Source organism: Pelophylax lessonae (genome assembly GCF_965119305.1).
Source record: "Pelophylax lessonae genome assembly, chromosome: 3".
In the NCBI taxonomy this organism is placed as follows: Eukaryota; Metazoa; Chordata; class Amphibia; order Anura; family Ranidae; genus Pelophylax; species Pelophylax lessonae.
The window spans coordinates 495,042,872-495,068,258 of NC_138770.1; the positions used below are offsets into that span (position 1 = coordinate 495,042,872).

The following is a 25,387-nucleotide window of genomic DNA, read 5'->3' on the forward strand; positions in this document are numbered from 1 at the left end:
TTAGCCTAGGCTCACCTCTGTGAGGGTGGTACAGCTTGTATTTAAGCTATCACAGGAGCACTATTATTTGAATGGGCTGCTGTACATGCGTTTCTCACAGGACCAGCACCATGTGGTTTGACACACTACAGTTTCCGATGCTTGAGGGTTCCACAAGAAGTTAATGGCACTCCCGCATGTCTGCAAAAAAGCAGCACATTTTGGGTGCAGGAATGTGTGCGATTTACACACAGACCCGCAACAGTGAGAACCTAGCCTTCGCCCTAGTTATTAAGACTGGCAGATGGATTGTCACACCACATCCTATTGTTATTTCTATAGCACATAAATTGTAATTTCACATACAACTTTTCAGGTGCCAGTTATTAGTCTTAATACAATGATACAAAACATCTCTTAGAGGATTTAGTAAATAAAAATACTTAAAATAATCCTAAATTGTTTTGTTTTTCAAACTTTAATGTTTAAAGAAACATTTTACCAAATGACCATGTCTATACGGCTAAACTGGCCACACGTTAGTTTATCCCTTTTTACACTAGATGACTAAGCCTACATGGGGGATATTGGAAAGTCATTGCTGCAATGTAAGGACATTTATGACATACGGTATGTGCTGGGAGAATATTGTTTTTACCTATAATAAGCGAATAATGTATTTATTGCTGTTGATGTTAAAAATTAGCCTTTCACCTTTTTCTTGAGGAAGCTAGACTGGGAAACCCATTCATGATGGACTTCTCCCCTTTTCAGCACACAAATTGTTAACTGAAATTATAGGGTTTAATGGGTGCCTAATAGAATGCTGTAATGTACAGTAAGGGGATTAGCCATATAGAGCAGGCCACACACAATGTCTGTTTGAACATGAATGTTGTCAGTAATACCATCATGGAAAAGGAAATGTAGAACATTAAAGTTCCCCCCACAGCCCCCAATATACTTCTGATCTTGATCCAGCGATATGCACAAGGGCAGCGACTTTCTCCGCTTTCCCACCTTGTGCTCAGACACAGCAGCTCCTCCTGCTGTCAATCACAGCCAGTGAGGAGATATGTGGAGCAGGGCCCACACAAGTGCCCCCATTGCAAGCGGCTGGCTATGAGGTCAGTCAGCTGGGGGAGCCTGGAGCGCCATCGGAGGACTTTAGAAGAGTAGGATCAAGGCTGCTCTGTGCAAAACCATTGCACAGAGCAGGTAAGTTTGACATGTTTGTTATAAAAAAAAAAAAAGGGGGGGGGGTTACAATTTGTATAAAAAACAAAAAAATGTTGGTTGCCCTGCAAGCTAATATCATAATGTGTTAGTATGCATCACATACTAGCACGTTATGAGACTTACCTTAATACAAAGTCCAGCCTTCCTTTCGGGTTTGAGTACTTGAACCATTTATGGTCGCAATGATGTCACTCTCACGCATGCACATTGGGGTCAGGGCCACAACACAGAGCTCTGAGTTGATGGCATGTGTATGCCATCCTTTCAGAGAGCATGCACCAGTGACACCACTGGCTGCAGAAATAGAGAATATCTCCAAAACTGTGCATGTTTAGGAGATATTCATTTTACTTACAGGTAAGCTTTAATAAGCATACCTGTATGTACAGGTTACCATGGTGTGTTTTCTACCACTTTAATTCTAACTGTTTTAAGTAGAATGTATTTAATAAAAACTGTAAGATTTGTATTATTGTGTTACCAATGACTGGTACCTCAAAGTCCTTGTGTATGCTTTCACAATTTAAGCGGTTGCAAATGCGTACAATAAAATAATCAGAATTATTTGGCCTGACAATTGCGAATCTCTATAACTGATTTCTGGATTCCTTTGCATTATTGCAAAATATGAAACTATGGCACCCAAGTATCCAACACAGGTTCTCGTTCCTATTGAGGATAGTGCTTTAGTCAGTTTCCATCCCCCCCCACAAACAGATCTGACTGTCTTTCTGTTTCTACCAGCCCCCTGCAGTCCTGCACTATTACCTCACCTTCAATCCTATAATGTCAGCCAGCCCCACTATCACCCAACTCCCTTCCTGCAGTGTCAGCCAACTCCCTTCCCCCTCCCCCCACTATCACAAAGCAGCTCCCGGCACTCTGACAGCCACCAACTATACTGTTAACCAAGCCCTCCTCCTGCACAGCACCTGTAGCCCCCTTCTCTCAGTATCCACAGCACATGTACTCCCTTTTGGAAATGTCAGTCAGTCCTCCCTGCCATACTATCACCCCACCCCCACAATTTCAGTCAGCCCTTCCTTCGCACCATTACTCCCTTTTCAGTTAGCCCATCATGCCCCTCTTTGCACGCTGTCCCACCATGCATGCAGCCCCCTTCTCAAACAACCCACTGATCTGGCACCCCTCTTTCTCTCAGCAACCACTGCATTACGCCATTTCTTTTAAGATCCTTTGCACCTGCCGCCTATCTCTCAGAAATGACAATGTCTGCAGCCCTTCTTTTCTCAGCACACACAGTATCTGAACCCCCCTTCTCTCATTGCCCACTGCACAGGCAGCCCTTGTGGTTGCATCCCTCTTTTCTTAGCACCCATTGCACTAAACAGCTTCCTTTCTCTCAGCTTCCACTGTGACTGCAGAGTGCAGACCCTTTTTTCCTCGGCAGCCACACTTCCAATCTTGCGTTATTACACTCACTGTATTTGTATGTATAGAGAAGCAGGGTTGTCTCCCTAGGCTGATTTCTGCTAATTTGGGCAATCTGCCATTTACCCCGCTCCTAATCTCTGTAAAGCGGTGTTCCAGCTGGGAAAAAAAAATTTATAGACACTAAAGCCTCGTACACACGCAAAGAATTTCCGCCGACCGGTCGTTCGTCTTTTGTCCAGAGTGGTGTCTGTTGGTTGGAATGTGCTCTAGACTGCACACCAATTTTTTCGTCCGACAGAATTCTACTTCAGAAGTGATGTCATGTGTTGGATTGCTTTCTTTGTGTTCTTTCATCTCTGAGCATGCCCAGTCTTGCTCATAAGATTTTTCCCTGTCGAAATCTGTACTGACTGCACGAAAATCGGACGTGTTTTGACGGTGGACAAAAATTTTATAGCCTGCACACCAGAATTTTTTCAGCCGAAAAGTCGGAGTCGGTTGTGGAGAACACCATACTAACAAGCTGAAAATCGGCAGATCGGTCATCGGACGAAAATTCCCGGCCGAATTTCGACTCGTGTGTACGGGCTTTTACCTGTCAAGGGAGCCTGCGATATCGGCACCTCAGCTCGTTGTAAGGGAAAACGGCAGTGAAGCCTTTTGGCCTTTCTGCTTCACAGCCGGTTCCCCGCTGCACATGTGCGAAGCGCTCTACTCTTTTAAATTGGCCCAGCAGCGGTGGAACAAACTTCCTGTCCTGTCAAAAAAACAGGTACCCCCCTCTCCCTTTAAAGGTGCCAAATGTGGCACCGGAGGGGAGGGGAGGAAGCACATTTACAGGTGTAGTTCAGAAGTAACCTTGCAGGGTTGATAAGACCACTTGGGATTTTAGTGCAGCAGTAGCACAGATGTGTCAGTTCACTACAGGAAGCTACAAGATCACTGTATTTCTGGCAGGATCAACTGGTATTTTTTGCACTTATCAAACAGCTATAAAGAATAGCTATAAAAATGGTAACAAGAAAGGAACTAATAAGACATACATTGCTGTATATTAAAGGAAACCAGTAGAGAGAAACTTATAGGCTTCCGTTGTTGACCTCTTTCTGAAAATGTTAGAGCGAGGTGAGAATGTTGGCAACTTACAAAGTGCCAAAGCCAGAGGATCAGATGGCCAGAAAACAAAAAACATCATAAAGCTTAGCAATGGTAGACTTCAAATAAGGCTTCTAAGCACTTAAAATGTTAAGTTTTGGCTGTTCCTAACATATTATGAAGCTTGAATTCATTTGGATCTTTTGAGTTCATTTGATAGTGGCTCCTGCTGCTGGCAATCAGATCCTGTAAGGAGGTTCTGAGCTGCGCTGTGTGTGTCTATAGACACACATAGAATTGGGAAGGTAGGAGATAAGGAGCCGAGTGCGCTAGTGGAGGACCCCAGAAGAGGTTTGGGGCCCCTCTGTGCAAAACCATTGCACAGAGCAGGTAAGCATAACATTTTATTATTTAAAGAAAAAAAATTTACCCATACAACTTCTTTAATATCTTATATTTTCTAGATAATATTGTTTTGTGATTGTTTTGTGACTGGCTGACTATACAATTAAAATTTGTATTAACTACAATTGTATTAAACATTGTTTCTTACTCCCACCAATCCCCATTTTTTTTTTTTTTTTTTTGTGTAGCCTTTATTTACTAATCTTGAGGTATTTTGTATATTTTATATAAATTATAATGGTGCTATTGAATGTTTCATATCTTCAATGGCAGTTAGGCTGGAAGCAAGTAAATCCTGTAACAGTGCTGGGAAACTTAATTTTAACTTATTGTTAATTTTAACAGGAGGTATGTGTCCAATGAGACATTGTTTAAAAAGCTTGTAGATGCCTCCAAAAGACTACCTGAAATGCGCTGGGCTCTTGGTGGAAATGCTCCAGTCATGGCAAACCGCTTAGCTGCTGAAGGATGTGATGTTCTACTAGGGGGTCGCCTGAGTCAAGAAGAAGCTAGCGTGTTATCCGATCGCATCAAAGGTGAGGTTATATGATTCATTGTTAGTCTGTTCCACATAAATAACATGACAAAAAGAACCATACAGGTGTGTAGTATCTCTTGTTTTAAACTATGTGTATCAATTGCTATATACAGTATTGTCCAGGAAACATATAGACCCCCCCCATGAGAAACCACAGCTGCAGCCGATGGTGTAGCCATAGGCCACCTGAAGCGATAGCATCTTTTGAATAAAACCATAAGAGCCTATACCTATACAGAGGTGCCAAAGGGGCACTAGGTTCAGTGTTTGACATGCTTGGCAAAATACAGAAAACTCAACAAGCTTATATTTCAGAAACAGTCAAACAGATCAAGGTAAAACTACCACCAACGGTTTAGGAAAAATGGGTAACTGAAACTGTTAATAGTATGTTGCCTTGATTTATTTGGTCATTTTAATAATCATAAGAAAGTTGAAATGTTGGTTTGAAATGGCCACAAAATTGCCTAGTGTTTGATTTGATTTTTTGACTTCTAGGCTAAATTTTAGCACTAACAGGATGTGTCAGTACAGCAGTTACTGTAATAAAATATTTTAAGTGGTGGTTATATACTGCGCCAACCTCAATATAAACACAATATAATAATAGCAGCTGGCACAAATCTTGAATAACAGATAAAAATAGAAAAAACAATAGGTGCAGCACTCAAAATCACAGTGAACAGTTCATATAAAGTCCACACGCAGGGGTGAGGTAGGAGATCAGTAATCAGCCAATCCCAACAGAAATGTCAATCCAGGGGCCACCACCACCATTCACCCAGGTGTCAAAGCCTCTTACCGGAACTGACCCCCATCACAGAGGTCAGTCTAACGCACACATTGAATCTCCTGTAGAATCCACACACAGTCCCCGCAGCGATCCTTGGTTCCCAGCCCGATGTTAAACAGCAACAGACCTCAGATCAGAGAGAAAAGGAAGGACTCCTCATGGTGATGTAAAATCAACAAGCCGTTTATTGAAAATAAAAGGTGGCAACTTTCACAGTGCACAAACACTCATCTGGTGGTAAGCAGTAGCCCTGATAACCAATAAGATGGCCGTTGTGTCCTCCGGTCTGTCGAGCGTCACGCCAGCCAGGCTTGTTGATTTTACTGCACCATGAGGAGTCATCTTTTTCTCTCTGATCTGAGGTCTGTTGCTGTTTAACATCAGCTGTGTCCAATCCCAGCCGGTCACGTGTAAATGAGGAAGTGCCGTTTATCGGCTCTCCTTGCCTCACACTGCCAGTGTGTGGTGAGGAGAGCCGATCAGCGGCTCCTCCTCAAAGGGGAGTCTAGGACAGGTAATCGGGGCACTTGATCATCAGTGCCCTGATTACAGAAAAGTAAAAAAACAGTGCCCATAGTGCTGCCAGTCAGTGCCTGCCGGAGAGGGAAAATGGCTAATTGTGCCCAATTTGGACATTTTAACTCAGGGGTGTACTCACTTTTGTTGCCAGCAGTTTAGATGTTAATGGCTGTGTTTTGAGTTATTTTGAGGGGACAGCAAATGTACACGGTTATACAAACTGTACACTCACTACTTTACATTGTAGCAAAGTGTCATTTCTTCAGTGTTGTCACATGAAAAGATAAAATATTTACAAAAATGTGAGGGGTGTACTCACTTTTGTGAGATACTGTATGTCATCAGTCAGTGTGAATGACTAGTCAGCTTTAAGCTGAAACACAGGCAGGTAAAAAAGACAATAAATGCAGTTATGACTTTAATAAAAAGGAGCCCCAGGCAAACTACTCAATACAAAGTTCAAATACATATGTTTACAAGGATTTATAACTTTGTCCAGTCATTGTGATGCATACACCTCTGCCAGTCAGGAAAAGTGAGATTTGTGGCAACTGAGCTGTAATAACTGTGATTACAACGTTATTTAAAAAATATATTTTAAGTGTATTGTGCAATATTTTTTACAGTTGGGGGATGGGGGTAAAAAAAAAAACAGTTCTGTTCATTACCTGTCAAAGTATATCTCTAGGCAACGCAAGTTCACCAGGTTCAGAACACTGCCTTCAGAACACTGCCAGCCATTGACAATTTGGACAACACCTGGGGAGGGCAGTATTAAGGTGGGTGGAGGCTGCCAAGTACAGGATCAGGGAGTCTGCTCTTAAATTTTAAGTTCACCTTATAATATTAACATGTTATACCCAAATTCAAGGTGTAACATGTTACTGTAGCACCGACCCCCGAACCTCCCCGATCTACTGTTGTGACAGCGACACAACAGCGCTCGCTGTCACAATTTAAAAAAACGGGTGTGCAGGGCTCTGCCGACTTGGCAGCTTCATTGATTCAGAGTTTTGTGAATTTGAAAACTACAAGTACCGACAGCCTTTGGTGCTGTCAGCTTGTAGTTCTCAATGAACCACCAGGGTGCTGTTGAGCAGTTCTGGTAGTTCATTGATTCTTTCTGTCAGTGTGAAACTGCCTGCCCATACGATGTACGAGCAGGCAGCTTACACTGACCGTCTGCAGGACTTCTGCATGGCACCTGTGATCTGCTGATCGTGGGTGCAATGCTTTCCAGGTTCCAAAAAAAAGAAAAAAAAAATTGTAAATGCACATTTTTTTTTTTTTTACCTGCAAAAAAAATATACATTCATGTTTTTTTTTTTTTTTTTTTTAAAGGGAACTTATCCTTTAAACTTGCACACTCCAACAAAAAATGCACTTTTGGATAATATTGGGAATGTAATTCCTGGAATGACGCTGCTGCAGCAGGATATGTTCCTAGCAGCCTGGGCTGTAAATGCTGCTGTGAGAATGGGGATGTAGTGCAACAGACGCAACATAGTGGACTCGATTTTTAGGATAATACAAAAATGGGTAATTTGTTGCCAACATACAGAAAGCTGAACAGTGTGTTTTTTTTAAGGTGCCCCGGTTAGGCATAATATGGACCAAAATTAACATATTTGGGTGGCGTTAGGAAATATTGGTAATAATATACCAATATTGGTAATTTTATACTTTGGCACCAGTGCCAAAAGTTAAAGCGGAACTATGCTCACCTCCAATGCAGATAGGCAGTGTCCAGGAGCTCCCTCACTGCCCGCTAGCATCTTAAGTGAGTCGTCTTCTGAGTGCCTATCTTTGACCGTTTTTATTGGCTAGGCCAAGATAATGGGAGTTTATTCACCTCGGCTAAAGGAGGCTGCGAATGCAGTGGGTGCTGAGCGAAGGGGCCTAGATGCCTTTTTTTCAGAGAAGGGCTGCAAGCACCGTGGATGCTGAGAAAATGGGGGCGCTGACATAGATACTAATAGAAAAGAGGCTGAAGATATGGTGGGTGCTGAGAGGGGGGAGGGGGGGTATATGCGTGGTGAGCGGTGATAGAAGGGAGCTCTGAGAGAAGAGGTCGTGTAGATGCAATAAGTGGTCAGAGAATGTGGGCTGCAGGCACAATGGGTGAGAGAATTATATCTGCAGGTACAGTGAATACTGATAGAAGGGGGATGCTGCAGGCACAGTAGGTGAAAAAAATACAGCTGCACGCATGGTGGGTACTGAGAGAAATGGGAGTATAGGCATGGTAAGTGGTTATAGAATGGGAGCTGCAAGGGCAGTGGCTGCTGAGAGAAGGGGGCCAGAGAACATTGTCAGCCAGTGGCGGCTGCAGGGGAGAGGAGGGACCGCCAACAACTTACTGTGCAAGATTTGAAAAATTGGGTATGTTCAGTTGAGAGAGAGCACATTTTAGATGTGAGTATGTTTTGACAAAATACAAAAAAAATATGCAGTACATTTCTATAATACATGCACATGTTCTTATGTTTATCCTTTTTAGAAATGCAGTTCAGAGAAAAACCTGGTAATCCTTTTAGCAATTCAGAGAGCTCCTAACTCCCTGTTGTTGACTGACCATTCCAATGTTTTTTTTTTTTTTTTAGCTTTTCCTGAGTTCTCCTTGGCTAGACTACAGGATTGCCTTCCCAAAGTGTGTGTGGGGGAAGGGCTCTTGGGAGATTGTAATTCAGAGAACGTACCTACAACAAAGGGAGCTGACCATTCCACCTGTAGCTGCCCCACAAGAATTTTACAAGCCCTATGATGTTGCCACGATCTAAAGAGGGAGATGAAAAATTGGGAAAAAAATTTGGGTCATACCTATAAAAACATTTAATTTTACTATTTCAAATATATCTGAAGATGTTAAGATTAAGGAGAAGTACAGCCAAAGCTTGTTTGGTTGTACTTCTCCTGTGGATCACAAGAGTACAGTTTGTTCTGCACTCCTGTGACCCATTTTTCGCAGACAGTGGGCTGAACCCCTCTGTCGACCGAAGCTTGGCTCATTTTAAATATTGCAGATCTGTTTTCAGCAGCAAAGTGGCAGAGGAATAAAGACTTCTCAGGAAGTCAGGTATTGCTGTTTCCTGTTTATTTGTTATGTCATAATCTCCTTTTACTTTTTTTTAATTAACCACATAGGCAAGCCTGACACAATCTGTTTCAACAAAGTACAGAGTGACTTGTTTTGAGCACTTGTTCATAAAATATAACTAAAGGCAAAAGCTTTTTTCTAGTTTTAGAGTGGAAAGGGATTAGAACCCCTGTCAGTTTTTATTGCTGTCTGTGCCACCCTCTCTTTTTGTCCTGTTTACCATGATTTCTAAAAGTGAAAGTAAAAGAAAATCCCAAATTTTGGGTTGTCCCCAGAAAAGTAATAGAGGGAAAATCCTCCAATGGGGACACTGATTCTGGTGACCTGGGAGGCCCAAAGGATTCCCTTAATTTGCAAGGATTTCCTCTCACTTCCTGTTTGGCTATGGGACAGGAAGTGAAAATACTGCAGTGGGGCACAGATGGAGAAATAAAATCTGTCGGGTTATAAGTCTTCCTTGCTCTATCCAAAATGGAAAAAAAATTGCCTACAGTTCTACTTTAACTACATAAAGATATTCTTAAAGCCCACCTGAGCTTCGGCAAAAGCCAGAAACATGGACTCCTCAGCAGCTGTAAAAAAAAAAAAGCATTGCTCCTGCTGCTATACATACCTGCTCTCTGCCACTGTCCCCCACAGATTTAACAGTTTATCAATCTAGTGCAGATCCTTTTTTGGGTTCAATAATGAATGGTGTCATTTTACTTTCTATGAGTCCACAACTTTATGGCTTTGCCCCTGCCCTGAACTCACAGGAGAATGCCACATAGATATTGTCATTATGTGGCGTCACTCACTGTAGTATTTTAACCGGTTGCCGACCGCCGCACGACTATATACTGCGGCGGTCAGCCCCGGCCAGGCAGAGTGACGTATCGGTACGTCACTCGCCTGTCACTGACTTGCGAGCCTATCTGTGAACGCGCCCACCGCGGCTCGTTCACAGACAAGTCAGTGCGTGTGACCGGCGGACTCGATGTCCGCCAGTCACACTGCGATCGCTCCTGTGAAGGGAGAAAGACAGAGCGGCTTGTGTAAACAAGCTGCCTGTCAGTTCTCCCTGTGTAAAAGTGAAGATCTGTCCGTTCTACTATGTAGAATGGTTGATCTTTGCTTTTACACCAATAGGAATGTCCCTACACAGTTAGAATCACGCCCCTAGGACACACTTAACCCCTCCCTGTCCAATAAAGTTAACCCCTTCCCTGCCAGTGTCATTTTTGCAGTAACAGTGCATATGTATAGCACTGATTACTGCAGTAATGTCACTGGTACCCCCAAAAGTGTCAAAAATGTCAGTCAAGGGTCCGATCTGTCCGCCGCAATGTCGCAGTACCGAAAAAAAAATCGCAGATCGCCGCCATTACGCGTTAAAAAAAAAAAACACCAAAAATGACAAAAATCTTTCCCTTTGTTAGTAAACGCGATAACTTTTGCGCAAACCAATCAAAATACGCTTTTTGCGATTTTTTTTTTTTTACCAAACATAGGTAGCATAAAACAAATTGGCCGAAAAATGTTAAAAAATTTTGATTTTTACTTTTTTTTTGGGGAATTTCATATAAAAAAAATGTGAAAAATATTGTTATTTTTGCAAAATTTACGCTCTTTTTTTGTTTATAGCGCGTGATCAAAAAATCGCATAGGTGATCAAATACCACCAAAAGAAAGCTCTGTTTGTGGGAAAAAAGGACGTCAAATTCGTTTAGGTACAGCGTCGCACGACCGCGCAATTGTCCGTTAAAGTCACGCAGTAAAAAATCGCAAAAAAAACCCTGGTCCTTTAGCAGCCAAATCCTCCGGGGCTTAAGTGGTTAAGGAGTTGTAAAGGCAGAAGGTTTTTTATCCTAATGCAGTCTAAGTGTTAATATAAAAAGCCTTCTGTGTGCAGCAACCTCCCCAGCACTCCTTAATACTTACTTGAGCCACATCTTTGTCCAGTGATGTCCCTCGGCCATCTGGGGCTCTCTCTCCTGATTGGCTAAGACACACCGGCACGGCCATTGGCTCCCAAGGCTGTAGTCAAAGCCAGTTAGCCAAGCAGGGGGAGAGAGTGGGCATGGCTGAACGGCCGCTCTGTGTCTGAATGGACACACAGAGCTGCAGCTTGACTCAGGTGCCCCCATAGCTAGCTGCTTGCTGTGGGGGCACTCAACAGGAGGGAGGGGCTAGGAGTAGCGAAGAGTAACCCGAGAAGAGAAGGATCCAGGCTGCTCTCTGCAAAACCACTGCACAGAGGAGGTAAGTATTACATGCTCGTTGTTTAAAAAAAAAAAAAAAAGAGAGACTTTACAATCACTTTGAAATAAAGAGAAGGGTTTGGGACTTTAGATGAGACACGACAGACCAAAACCAACAGGGCAAAAATACCGTATTTATTGGTACAACAAAAATCAAACATATTAGAATGATTGCAAACATAATATACAATGGTATAAAAAGATGAAAAAATAAAGTACATAACCCCAATCCAAGTTGATAAAAACCAACATGGTAATCAACATGAGTAGAAAAAAATGTTAATAATAAAATGAGGTCATAGCATCCATGACTGACGCGTTTCGTGGACTGAGTCTTGCCACTTCTTCAAGAGTAGATGTATGATCTGTATCTAATAAAAAACATACGTATAAGGAATTGCAACAATGCTGGCAAATAAAAACTGGGCAGGGGAGGAAAGGGGAGACAAGCTACCACATCCCGAAACTTACATAGAACTCTGGCAGTGACTGGTACCGGAGGTGGAGGCATGGACCCAAAGGTCATACAATCAGTTTAAGATTCACCCACTTCCAGAGGGAGAAACGTACCTGTGATCTCACTGTACCACACTAAAGACACTTCAGAAAAACTGAGTATATATAGAGGTGCGTGTGTGTGTAAAGTTTGCAGGGGTGCTCTCACTGCGGCAAATGATCTGTGAACACCAGGATCATAGTCTAGGTAGTAAATAGGGTCTCTGGACAATGCCTGGACGAAGATGGTGCTATCCTTCTGGTACAAGAAGCGGATAAAGGCAATAATGGAATTTCTGTGAGAAGTAATAAATGCATTTACACACTGTGTAACCTACATGGATTTAATATGAGCAAATATATCTTATTTTAGGTCTACTTTAATTGCTTAAAATACAAATAAGGGGTGCAGCGCTAAAATAAATGATAAAATATATACATTGAAGTAGTAAAAGTGAAAAAGTCCTAAATGAACAATTCAATCACAGATATTATATAAGCATAAGCATAACGAAAAGTTCTTTAGATGTCAAAGAGCCAAGCCATAGAATTCAGGGAAGCCCGTGCTGTGAAAGATGAAACTTATGCACCTCTTCTACTGTGATTCCATCACCATAGTGTGTGCTAGCCTCTCACCTCCATTCCCAGACCTCTAGGGTCATTGCGCAGTATGATATTCAATCAGATGGGCTCCCGATATAAAACAGCTTTGCCTCCACTCACCAACCTCAAACCGATCTCATAATGGGGGATTCCACCATGCAGAGGGGGGAACAAAAGGACATCTAGTGCTCTCTGTATATTCAACAGTTTAATGCTTAAAACAATGTAGTACACTTACAGACATAGCACTTTCCAAGTGCATAACGAACAGCATGTATGTGGAAAACACTGCCGGCTGGCCGCTCGGTGTGTGATCCCTTCGGAGCATCGCGGGTGACGTCACAGCTCCTCCCCCGTATGCGTTGCGTCAGTGGGTGTGACTTCTTCAGCAGGGTACGTGGAGGGCGGCACCAGCACGCTATTTATTGATGCTGCTAGGTAACCGGACAATAACTCCCAGGGCGGAGCAGGAAACACTCCGGTTTCCATTTTGGAATAGGGAAAACCAGCCCTACTTCCTGGGGATCCCGGAACCAGCAAAATACTTTTAATTATAAATCAGAATCAGAGAAAAGAACTTTAATAAGTACCCCCCGGCTCTGTCAATGTAACAAAAGCAAACGGGTATAGTGAATACGTGGTATATGCTAAATGCACAGAAACCTTTGTCATAACATGTGACAACCACTACTAATTACCGATGCTGCTAAGCAACCGGATGATACATCCCAGGACAAAACAGGAAACTCTCAGGTTTCCATCTTGGGAAAGGGATCCTCCCATTAAATCTGATAACAGGCTTTTTCCATCCATTAAAGGTTTTTATGCCTGTGGAAGGTGTGCTGCATGCAAAACCTCAAAAGGTAACATCAAAAGAAGGAAGGAGTTTCTGGCTACAGCTACTCAGGAAGTGCATGTTTTGAAGGATTTCATTACATGTGAAACCAAAGGTGTAGTTTACATGCTCGAATGCAAATGTGGATACCAATATGTGGGTAGAACCACTAGAGCATTGCATGTCCGAGTAGGAGAGCATATGAACAGAATCAGACAGGGAAAGGATAAGCACAATGTCCCCAAACACTTTAAAAGATACTATCACTGTGACCCCACCGGATTAAAGTTTTGGGGAATTGAGAAAACCACTAGACACTGGAGGGGAGGAAACTTCACTAGGCAATTAAGTCGAAGAGAATCATTCTGGATTTACCAGACTAAAGTTTTAGCACCAGGGGGGTTAAATGTAGAATTTGATTTGAATTGTTTTATTTCTAATAGATGATGTATGTTGAATTTTAGATCTTTTTTTGTATGTAAATGTATTCTTTGTATGTAAATGTGTTTGTAAGATCCTTACGGAGCGTCGCGGTTACACGTCCCTTTTTTTAGCTTTCTTAGCTGTTTTAAGAGGATTTTAGAATTGTATTCACTTTCCTATCTCTTTTTAGAAGAAATTCCTCTTTGAAGAGAGAGATTTTCTTTTCTTTTCTTTTTAGAAGGGGATTTTTCTGAGAGAGAAAAAATCTTTTTAGGTATTTTTTAGGTACGTTTACCTTTAAATTTAGAATTTATTATGCACTGAGTATGGTTGCCTCTTCTCCTGTTAAAGGTTCTGTGCATCCTGCATATACCAAGTGCAATATCATATTTATTTGCTCTCTATTATAATTACTGAGTCTGAGAGGAATTTATCCGTGTAATTTCCCCCACTGTTCAATAGTAATTTTGCTAGCTCCCGAGTCCCCAGGAAGTAGGGCAGGTTTTCCCTTTCCCAAGATGGAAACCTGAGAGTTTCCTGTTTTTGTCCTGGGATGTATCATCCGGTTGCTTAGCAGCATCGGTAAATAGTAGTGGTTGTCACATGTTATGACACAGGTTTCTGTGCATTTAGCATATACCACGTATTCACTATACCCGTTTGCTTTTGTTACATTGACAGAGCCGGGGGGTACTTATTAAAGTTGTTTTCTCTGATTCTGATTTATAATGAAATGTATTTTGCTGGTTACGGGATCCCCAGGAAGTAGGGCTGGTTTTCCCTATTCCAAAATGGAAACCGGAGTGTTTCCTGCTCCGCCCTGGGAGTTATTGTCCGGTTACCTAGCAGCATCAATAAATAGCGTGCGGGTGCCGCCCTTCACGTACCCCGCTGAAGAAGTCGCACCCACTGACGCAACGCGTACGGGGGAGGAGCTGTGACGTCACCCGCGACGCTCCGAAGGGATCACACACCGAGCGGCCAGCCGGCAGTGTTTTCCACATACATGCTGTTCGTTATGCACTTGGAAAGTGCTATGTCTGTAAGTGTACTACATTGTTTTAAGCATTAAACTGTTGAATATACAGAGAGCACTAGATGTCCTTTTGTTCCCCCCTCTGCATGGTGGAATCCCCCATTATGAGATCGGTTTGAGGTTGGTGAGTGGAGGCAAAGCTGTTTTATATCGGGAGCCCATCTGATTTAATATCATACTGCGCAATGACCCTAGAGGTCTGGGAATTGAGGTGAGAGGCTAGCACACACTATGGTGATGGAATCACAGTAGAAGAGGTGCATAAGTTTCATCTTTCACAGCACGGGCTTCCCTGAATTCTATGGCTTGGCTCTTTGACATCTAAAGGACTTTTTTCGTTATGCTTATGCTTATATAGTATCTGTGATTGAATTGTTCATTTAGGACTTTTTCACTTTTACTACTTCAATGTATATATTTTATCATTTATTTTAGCACTTCACCCCTTATTTGTATTTTATGCCTATACCGGGTTTTGTTAGATTTGACCTTCACTGGTGTTCAGCAGCTCTTATTCCATTTTGGTGATTGTAGCGCTAAATGCGTTTCTATTTTACTTTAATTGCTTTCCTGTGTTTTCCACTTGCAGTTGCTGGCGAGCCAGTATTAGATGCTGACATCCACCTTATTATGGAATATCCAACTGGTGCCAGATGGGGAAACCACATCTCTCGACGTGCAAACAGGTGACTTATCTGCTTCTAAACCTTAGTTATTGTCTTATTTAAACACATTTGAGAACATGAACTAATAATCAATTACATATGTACAGTGGGGATCGAAAGTTTGGGCACCCCAGGTAAAAATTAATGTGCATAAAGAAGCCAAGGAAAGATGGAAAAATCTCCAAAAGGCATCAAATTACAGATTAGACATTCTTATAATATGTCAACAAAAGTTAGATTTTATTTCCATCATTGACACTTTCAAAATTACAGAAAACAAAAAAATGGCGTCTGCAAAAGTTTGGGCACCCTGCAGAATTGATAGCATGCACTGCCCCCTTTGCAAGGCTGAGACCTGCCAGTGTCATTGATTGTTCTCAATCATCTGGGAAGACCAGGTGATGTCAATCTCAAATGTTTCAAATGCCCAGAATCATCTGACCTTGCCTCAACAATCAGCACCATCGGATCTTCTAAGCCAGGGGTGGCGAACAAGTTCGACAAAAGGAGCCAAAATTTTAAACTGTGAGAGTCAGAGAGCCACACCACGCAGTGACCTGCCAAAACAGACTAACACACATAAATGTCCCCCATCAGAGACCCCCACACACATAAATGTCCCCCATCAGAGACCCCTGCACAATAATGTCCTTATCAGAGACCCCCACACACATAAATGTCCCCCACCAGAGACCCCCACACACATAAATGTCCCCCATCAGTGACCCCTGCACAATGTCCTTATCAGAGACCCCCACACACATAAATGTCCCCCATCAGAGACCCCCACACACATAAATGTCCCACATCAGAGACCCCCCCTCCTCACCTGCTGCTGTTGATATGCGCAGGGGAAGATGTCAGCGGGCGGCTGTCTCGGCTGAGCTGAGCTCTCGTCAGTCACTCAGACACGTGACAGGCAGCTGAGGCGGGAGGGAGACACACGGGTCCCCACGCTCTCTGGCCCGTGCAGTGTTGGGAGATGGGAGACGTGATGTCGCAGCCTGGGGGCGGGACTACGCGCTTCTCTCCTCAGAGGTCCCGCAGCATCCAAACTTGGCAAAGACTACTAGAGCCACAGTATACCAAATAATAATAACCAAAGAGCCGCATTCAGTTTGGCCAGGAGCCGCATGCGGCTCAAGAGCCGCGTGTTCGCCACCCCTGTTCTAAGCAGTTGTCTAGAAAACTGAAACTGAAAATAGTTGACGCTCACAAAGCTGGAGAAGGCTATAAGAAGATAGCAAAGTGTTTTCACATGTCAATATCCTCTGTTCGGAATGTAATTAAGAAATGGTAGTCATCAGGAACAGTGGAAGTTAAAGCAAGATCTGGAAGACCAAGAAAAATATCAGACAGAACAGCTCACAGGATTGTGAGAAAAACAATTCAAAACCCACGTTTGACTACACGATCGCTCCAGAAAGATCTGGCAGACACTGGAGTTGTGGTACACTATTCCACTATAAAGAGATACTTGTACAAATATGGTCTTCATGGAAGAGTCATCTGAAGAAAACCTCTTCTACGTCACCACAAAAATCAGCGTTTGAACTTTGCAAATGAACATATAGACAAGCCTGATGCATTTTGGAAACCAGTTCTGTAGACCGATGAGGTTAAAATTGAACTTTTTGGCCGGAATGAGCAAAGGTACGTTTGCAGAAGAAGGGGCACAGAATTTAATGAAAAGAACCTCTGTCCAACTGTTAAGCATGGGGGTGGATAAATCCTGCTTTGGGGTTGTATTGCAGCCAGTGGCACAGGGAACATCTCACGAGTAGAAGGAAAAATTGATTCAATAAAATTTCAGCAAATTTTGGATGGTAAATTGATGCCATCTGTGAAAAAGCTGAAGTTAAAGAGAGGATGGCTTCTACAAATGGATAATGATCCTAAACACAGCTCTCAATCCACGGGGGATTACATCAAGAGGCATAAACTGAAGGTTTTGCCATGGCCTTCACAATCTCCTGACCTCAACATAATTGAAAATCTATGGATAGACCTTAAAAGAGCAGTGCGTGACAGACAGCCCAGAAATCTCAAAGAACTGGAAGACTTTTGTAAGGAAGAATGGGCAAAGATACCTCGAACAAGAATTGAAAGACTCTTGGCTGGCTACAAAAAGCGTTTACAAGCTGTTATACTTGCCAAAGGTGGCAGTACAAGATATTAACTGTGCAGGGTACCCAAACTTTTGCAGATGCCATTTTTTTGTTTTCTGTTATTTTGAAAGTGTAAATGATGGAAATAAAATCTAACTTTTGTTGACATATTATAAGAATGTCTTATCTGTAATTTGATGCCTTTTGGAGATTTTTCCATCTTTCCTTGGCTTCTTTATGCACATTAATACACATTTTTACCTGGGGTGCCCAAACTTTCGATCCCCACTGTATTCTTCATTTCTCATTCCTCCCTTGTACATGGGATCCTTGCCTTGCTCATGGTGACCAGGTCTTGCTGAAAACTACCAAGCCTGAAACTATTGGTATGCAATGTTGGATAAATGCCTCTGGCTATCCAGTCACTTTGATATTTATAAATAATTTATTACTTTTAAATTTATCCTCAGTTGAACTCCTTTTTTGCTTCATACTAAAATTGATGCACTAATGAAATAATGACTGTATAGAAAAGTGAGTATTCACCAAGTTTATTAAATACGAGAAAGTGTTGTTTACTTCAATCATCCAATCATGCTAGAAAAAGCCAATTTTTTTTATTTCCAAAGGCAGTGCACCATACAGTGGGGGAAAAGAGCAAGGTTTTTCTTTTTATATGACAATAAAGAGAATTAAGTTTATAGTGCAACCATCTGGGATTTCTCTTCTACCTTGTGTGCAGTGTGTGAGGTGCTGCAGCGTGGACTAACCTGGAGCAGTGGCTATGTCTTGTTCTAATTTTTTATTTCCTTTCTCTTTGTACATAATTGGGTATTCGAACTAAACACTAGTCAACCTTATTTACTCTCATTCACTTTGCAGACTTTACTCCTTTAGTTAAATATGTGGTATTGCTGCTCGTTGTGCACTGTGTAACAGCATCTCTAATGCAAATCACTTTTCAGCTATCAAACAATGGTCACTTCATGCTATCAGCAGAATATTACTAGTGTTTGGCAATTAGATTCTTGCAATTTGTGCCATTGTTCTCTCCCATGAGCCCACATCACCATTTATACATTTTACCAAATAACCACCCAGTGTTATACAGTCAGTAAAAGGAATGGGCACATGGATCAAAATCCAAATGTGTGTTCTTGGTACTGTGACCATCAATTGATAGCAGAAAAAATATCCACTACTATTGCAGACTTCCTAAAATTCTGCTTTCAGCTTGGGAGAAATATTGTCATATGTAATTCTATGGCAGAGAGATTACATAGTTAGGTTGAAAAAAGACACAAATCCATCTGGATCAACCAATTAAAAACAAAAAAACAGTAAAGAAAACCCAACCATACAATCCCATATACACAATCCTATACCCGCAGTTTATCCAGAGGAAGGCAAACAAACCCCAGAAAAGCATGATCCAATTAACTACAGCAGGGGAAAAAAATTCCTTCCTGATCCCCCGAGAGGCAATCAGATATTCCCTGGATTAACTTTACCTATAAATATTAGTACCCATTTATATTATGTACACCCAGGAAAGAATCCAGGCCTTTTTTAAAGCAATCTGTTGAGCTAGCCAGAACCACCTCTGGAGGGAGTCTCTTCCACATTTTCACAGCTCTTACAGTAAAGAAACCTTTCTGTATTTGGAGACAGAGACAATTTGAGTACTGTCCGTTATACTTTTTTTATTTGCACTAACATACAGTTTTTCAGGACAAGCTTTCGGGGTATGTCCCCTTCTTCAAGATCCAAGAAGGTGACATACCCCGAAAGCTTGTCCTGAAAAATTGTATGTTAGTGCAAATAAAAAAAGTATCACGGACAGTACTCAATTGTCTCTGTCGCAAGTGCACTAATACGGCTACAACGACCTCAAGCATGTATTTGGAGACAAAATATATTTTCCTCTACATGTAAAGAGTGCCCCCTTGTCCTCTGTGTTGATCTTAAAGTGAATATCTCAACACCAAGTTCACGATATGGACCCCTTATGTATTTATACATGTTGATCATATCCCACCTAAATCTCCTCTTCTCAAGAGAGAATAAATTCAGCTCCTCTAATCTTTTCTCCTAGCTGAGCTCCTCCGTGCCTCTCTTGAACTGGGGCCCAAAGCTGAACTGCATATTCCAGATGAGGTCCTACTAATCATTTTCACAGGGGCAAAATCATATTTCTCTCTGGAGTCCATGCCTCTGTTAATACAAGAAAGGACTTTGCTTGCTTTGGAAACCGCAGCTTGGCATTGCATGCTATTATTAAGCTTAGGATCTACCAGAACACTCAGATCCTTCTCTGCTATGGATTCCCCCAGTTCTACCCCCCCCTAGTATGTATGCTGCATGTATATTTTTAGCCTCCAAGTGCATAACTTTACATTTATCAACATTAAACCTCATTTGCCACATAGTTGCCCAATTAAACCGTGCATTGAGGTCAGTTTGTAAGTTGGAGACATCCTATCAGGAAGTTATTCCACTGCAAAGCTTGGTGTCATCTGCAAAGACTGAAATGCTACTTTTAATCCCAGACCCTATATCATTTATAAAGATATTAAAAAGTAAGGGTCCCAACACTGAACCTTGGGTTACACCACTGATAACCTTAGACCATTCAGAGTAAGAATCATTAACCACTACTCTCTGAATTCTATCTTTTAGCCAATTTTCTTTCCATTTACAAACTGATCTTTCCAAGCCAGTAGACTTTACCTTACACATTAGCCGTGTGTGGGGAACTGTGTCAAACGCTTTTGCAAAATCCACAGCCACCCCTCTGTCCAAGGTTTTACTCGCCTCCTCCTAAAAAGAAATCAGGTTTGTTTGACAACTTCTGTCTCTCATGAATCCATGCTGTCTGTTGCTTAAAATATTTTTTTTTCCAGCAAGAACTCATCTATGTGGTCTTTTATTAAACTCTCCAGTATCTTCCAGACTATAGACATTAAACTAACAGGTCTATAGTTACTTGGCAAAGACTTGATCCCTTTTTAAATATAGACACCACATTGGCCCTACGCCAATCCAGTGGTACTATTCCTGCATTTTCTAAAGGCATATATACTATATACTCCAAGTGCAGTTGCTCTAGATCTGAGGGGGAACTCTTAAATGAGGGGAAGCTCTGCTGATTTCTATCATCCAATCATGTGCAAGCAAAAATGGATTTGTGTTTTTTTTTATTTTTTTCCTCGAACGTGATTGAGTATTCTTTGTAAAGTGAAACTTCGCCTCATTTACTAATCCCTGGAGAAAGTGCACTTGCAGTGCACAGTATATTTGCCTTTAGTTAATCCACCCCATAGTATTCAAAATAGGTTGTTGGAAAAATATGGACTTTAACGGCACTGGATATGTTCAAATATAACAATTTTATTGATTTACAACTAAAAATACATTAGCAACATGAATAACTCGCCTCAACAGAGGCGTTGATATATATAACCACCATCAAATGGTAATGGTATATAAATACAATTGAAACAACGACTGCAATATTTTTGAATACTTCACATCAAAAAGATCTCACAGACAATAGTAGGTGCTTGTGTTGCCGTCCATCTAGATCGATCAACACCTCTGTTGAGGCGAGTTATTCATATTGCTAATGTATTTTTAGTTGTAAATCAATAAAATTTTTATATTTTAACATATGGCACCTAATTACATTGATATGCGCTCAGTAAACTGCTATCCTTTTGGAGTGCTGGCTAGCCTAAATAAGGGGTATAAGGATTGTAGGTGCAGACATTCAAATAAATTATTCACGTGTAGAGCTTCTGGCTGGGACGTGCATACATTTCTAAAAGACAATCATTTATAGGACACCACAGAGAACTTTTAGGCAGTCAGGCTTATAGCTTGTTGAGAACAGAGAAAGCAAAAACAGATTAGCCAGATGAAATGTCTTTTTCTATTATTTTTCTATAATTATTATTTTTTTTTTACCTTTTTAATTCATCATGTAATTATTGACAGATACATTGTACACAGTGACTCTCACAATCCCATGATTGACTCCCTTGAAGATTTCAGATCACAACTGGAAAGTTTTAAGCCTGATCTTCTTGTGATTGGTGGGCTACAAATGATGGATAGCTTCCCCTTCAAACCAGGTGAGGATAAAGCAACTCCATGGCCAGAGGTGCCTTCATATACCTGCAGCAGCCTCCAAAACACTGTGGCTACAGCCAAATTCTGAGCCATTGTGATGGGCAAAGTTCTGGCACATCCTGCTAGTGTTAAATCCTACTTTCTCTAGCGCTCATTGACAGACGTAGTCCTCGGTGATACAGCACCTTCGGGTTATGTTGCCTCCACAGGAGCAGGACTAGACAGGAAATTAAAAAGCTCTGGCCACACCCTAGGGGCAGTCCCAGAGGGTATATCCTCTCTCTCTCTGCCTCAGCAAATCAGTTATTTTCTGTCTAGTTAGGAGTAAGGACCTAGATACCTTGCTGGGATCTTAGGTCCTAGCAAGATTTTTTTCTTAAAAGATTTTTTAGACAGCTTTTTTTCTCCAGTGTTCCTGTGAGATCTTCAAGCAAGAAAGCTGAACTGGGCGACGGGCTGGATGTTGAGATCCGGTGGTCACCCCAGTTCAGCCTACGAGCGCGTGCAGGCCATAGCTCCGCGCTGGGTCGGCCGCGACAAAGTCCCATTAAAGGACTGACCCCGCGAGTTAAACGTCTCGCTGAAACGCCAAAGACCATGAGTCACGGCGTCCATATCGGTCGACAGCCCTCCCGCCCCGGTGGAGAGGGGTACTGTCAGGAGTTGGTGCCCGCCTGGTTCCGGTATGGTGAGTAGTATGTTCCCCCTTTTCCCCTGACGGGTCTTGTGGTGAACGCGGGCCCCTCTCTGTATGGTAAGATAGAGTCCCTCTCTATCCTATAAATGACACAGATCCTCCTACTTTAAGTGTGATTTTATGTGCAAAAAGCCAGGGGGCTTGGTTTGGGAGCTAACAATCTAATTGTATACATGTTAAAAAGATTGTAATCAGTGGCATTCTGGGAATCTTACGGTGATAAGAATAAGCTACCTACCAGTCAGAAGCCACGGACATGTAGACTGCCTTCCTAATCAGATCTCCAGCTATTAGCAGGCCTCCCGAATGGCCATGCGGTCCGCCAGGGCCGGTACCGCCAACCACGCCAAATCCCCATGCAGAGAGAGTGTTGTGTGCCCTGCAGCACACCGCTATTCAGTACAGGCCGCCGCCATTTTTTTTGCTGGATCGCACGAGCCGCCATTTTGGCGTAGCCTCGTGTCTCCAGCATGGGGGCGGCCATGTTTGAGGTGATCCAAACACCTCGTGGAGCTAGGGGAGGCGCCGGAAGGCGTGCAGAGGGGCGGAGCCGCCTCCTTTCTTCCTGGGCAGCCAGCCAAAAGACTTCCTGTTTGTCAAGACAGCGCTGTAACCTGTTGCAGTTAGACTCTGAGCATCAAGTGGTGAGCCTGGGGGTCTATCTCTCTCTCTCTCGATCGATAGGGATCCCTAGCAGGTAACACTAAGGGGCTTTTTGTGGCTCTGGGGGTCTGAAAAAAAAAAAAAAAAAAAAGTTTTTTTATTTTTGAATTATATTATCCAGGAAGTGACTGGAATTATCATGGACCCTGCCACACATATTCCCCCACCTGTTTCCCTCGAGGGGGCCACGGGACCCGCCGGTGCACAGAGTGTAGAGTCATTTACAGCAATTTTGGAGTCTATGGTGGCTCGGGTGGAGGCGGCCTGTCAGGGACGGGGGTCAAGGAAGCGACCCCCGCCTACCCCTATACTATCTGACACCTCTGGCTCAGATTCAGAGATGGTCACTGCAGTTGCAGGTTCCTCTGCAAGGGCTGTTGTCTCAGGTAAAGCCCCCTCAGACAGTGAGGAGGACGTTTCTTCTCCCGCTATAATTCAGGAAGAAGCATTGGTGGACGCACTAGTTGTGGCAGTGCAGGAAACCTTAAAACTTGAGGCTTTACCGGCAGAGGCAACTGAAACAGAGATTCCTTTTGGTACTAATAAGCCCATCAAAACGGTGAAGGTTTTTCCTGTACCCAAGTGTTTCGGTAATCAGATTAAAGGAGAATGGGAGCATTCTAAACGTACCTTTACTATTTCCAAGCGTATTGCTAGATGCTATCCGTTTGAGGAATCCATCATTAAGAAATGGACGGTACCACCAGTGGTGGATCCACCTATTTCCAGGCTGAATAAGGCCACGGTTATCCCAGTAGAGGACACTTCGTCCTTTAAGGATCTGGTGGATCGAAAGATGGAAGCAGAGTCCCGCACCATCTTCTCTCTGATAGGGTCAGCATTTAGACCAGTAATTGTTATTGGTCTAGTTTCCCAGACACTTACGGAATGGGCGAGAATGGTACGCCAAGACCTTAGGGGAAAAGATATTCCCCAGGAGACATCTGATTTGATGGAACAGATTATACAAGGGCTACAGTTTATCTGTGACGCAGCCTTGGACACTACTCCCTTATTAGGGCATGCATCTATGTCATCGGTCATCCTCAGACGTGTGCTGTGGTTAAAATGCTGGTCAGCTGACCTAGGTTCCAAAAAGACCTTGACAAATCTCCCTTTTCAGGGGAATCGTCTATTTGGGGCCAACCTAGATGAAATCATTAAGGATGCCACTGGGGGCAAGAGCACTTTTTTGCCACAGGCTGCTAAAGCTAAGGGACCTCGCAACAAGCGAGGACCTTTCTTTACCGCCCATAAAGGGCGCCCGGCTGGTACAAGCGGGAAAGGCAAGACTCCTCCAGGAGGGTTCAAGAAGGGCTGGTCGGACAAGCAGAGGACCAACCCAGCCAAACCCGAAGCAAAGGAGTACACAGCCTGAAGGTGCGCCCCCACCCGGTTTCAGGGTGGGGGGACGTTTTCACGGGTATTCAGGACATTAGATCGAGCATCAACCACTACTACCGGTGCGATTCTTCCCTTCCAACATTTAAGTACTACAGGAAGCGGTAGTTACCGTTCCCTGAATAGATATTTTCCTTTACCTTTTCCTAAGATTAGTCCCTATACCTCACAGGAATCGGATCTGGTTGACCAGATAGGCCAAGTAGCCTCTAGTCGGGTGACTTCGGTCCCTGAGGTTCAACCAGAAAAGATCACCCTTCCTGATAACAATCAGGTATCTGATAAATGTGTGGGAACAGAAAACGACCAGACTTTCTCGGATGGTCGGGGCCAGATACCTCTAGGGACGCCTGGTTCAGATTCTATCAGCGCCAGTGGTCCTAGAAATTCTAGGCTGGCCTCCTCAAGCCGGCCTGGCCGACTTGGACATGCTAGTCGCAGACGTTCCGTGGGAACTTCCTCTCAGGGAGTGTCTGTGGTCTCAAGGACCAATTTACCATCATGCTTTACAGTCGCTGGTTTTAATGGCCTGGCCATTGAGACCCAAGTACTGAAGGACAGAGGTTTGTCAGCTTCAGTCATTCCTACCCTTATTAAAGCAAGGAAAGCGACTTCCAGCAAGGTCTATTATCACACATGGAAGACTTATATTGCGTGGTGCGAATCTTTAGGATTTCCTCCACGTACCTATTCGGTGACTCGAATATTGGCCTTTTTGCAACAAGGGGTTGAGCAGAAACTAGCCTTGAGCACCATCAAGGGTCAAGTTTCAGCATTAGCAATCTTCTTTCAGAAGCCTTTAGCTACCAAGTCCTTGGTGCGGAATTTCATCCAGGGGGTGCGGCACCTGGCTCCACCAGTCCGCGCGCCCTTACCGCCCTGGGATCTTAATTTGGTTTTGTCGGTTCTACAGAAACCTCCCTTTGAAAACATCAGGGAGATTCCCTTGCTTACTTTATCCCAGAAGGTGGCCTTCTTGGTGGCTATTACTTCTGCTCGCAGGGTGTCAGAACTGGCTGCATTATCATGC

General features: G+C 42.9%; 1 protein-coding gene across 1 annotated transcript in view; it reads left to right on the top strand.

The window, feature by feature from the left end:
- The window catches only part of LOC309549631 (ADP-dependent glucokinase-like), a 66,266-nt gene that overhangs the window by 35,149 nt on the left and 5,730 nt on the right, over nucleotides 1–25,387 (top strand). The window contains exons 3-5 of the mRNA XM_082250011.1: nucleotides 4,459–4,649; nucleotides 15,282–15,378; nucleotides 21,462–21,598. Coding sequence (XP_082106137.1) covers nucleotides 4,459–4,649; nucleotides 15,282–15,378; nucleotides 21,462–21,598 — 425 coding nt within the window. The remainder of the gene's footprint in view (nucleotides 1–4,458; nucleotides 4,650–15,281; nucleotides 15,379–21,461; nucleotides 21,599–25,387) is intronic.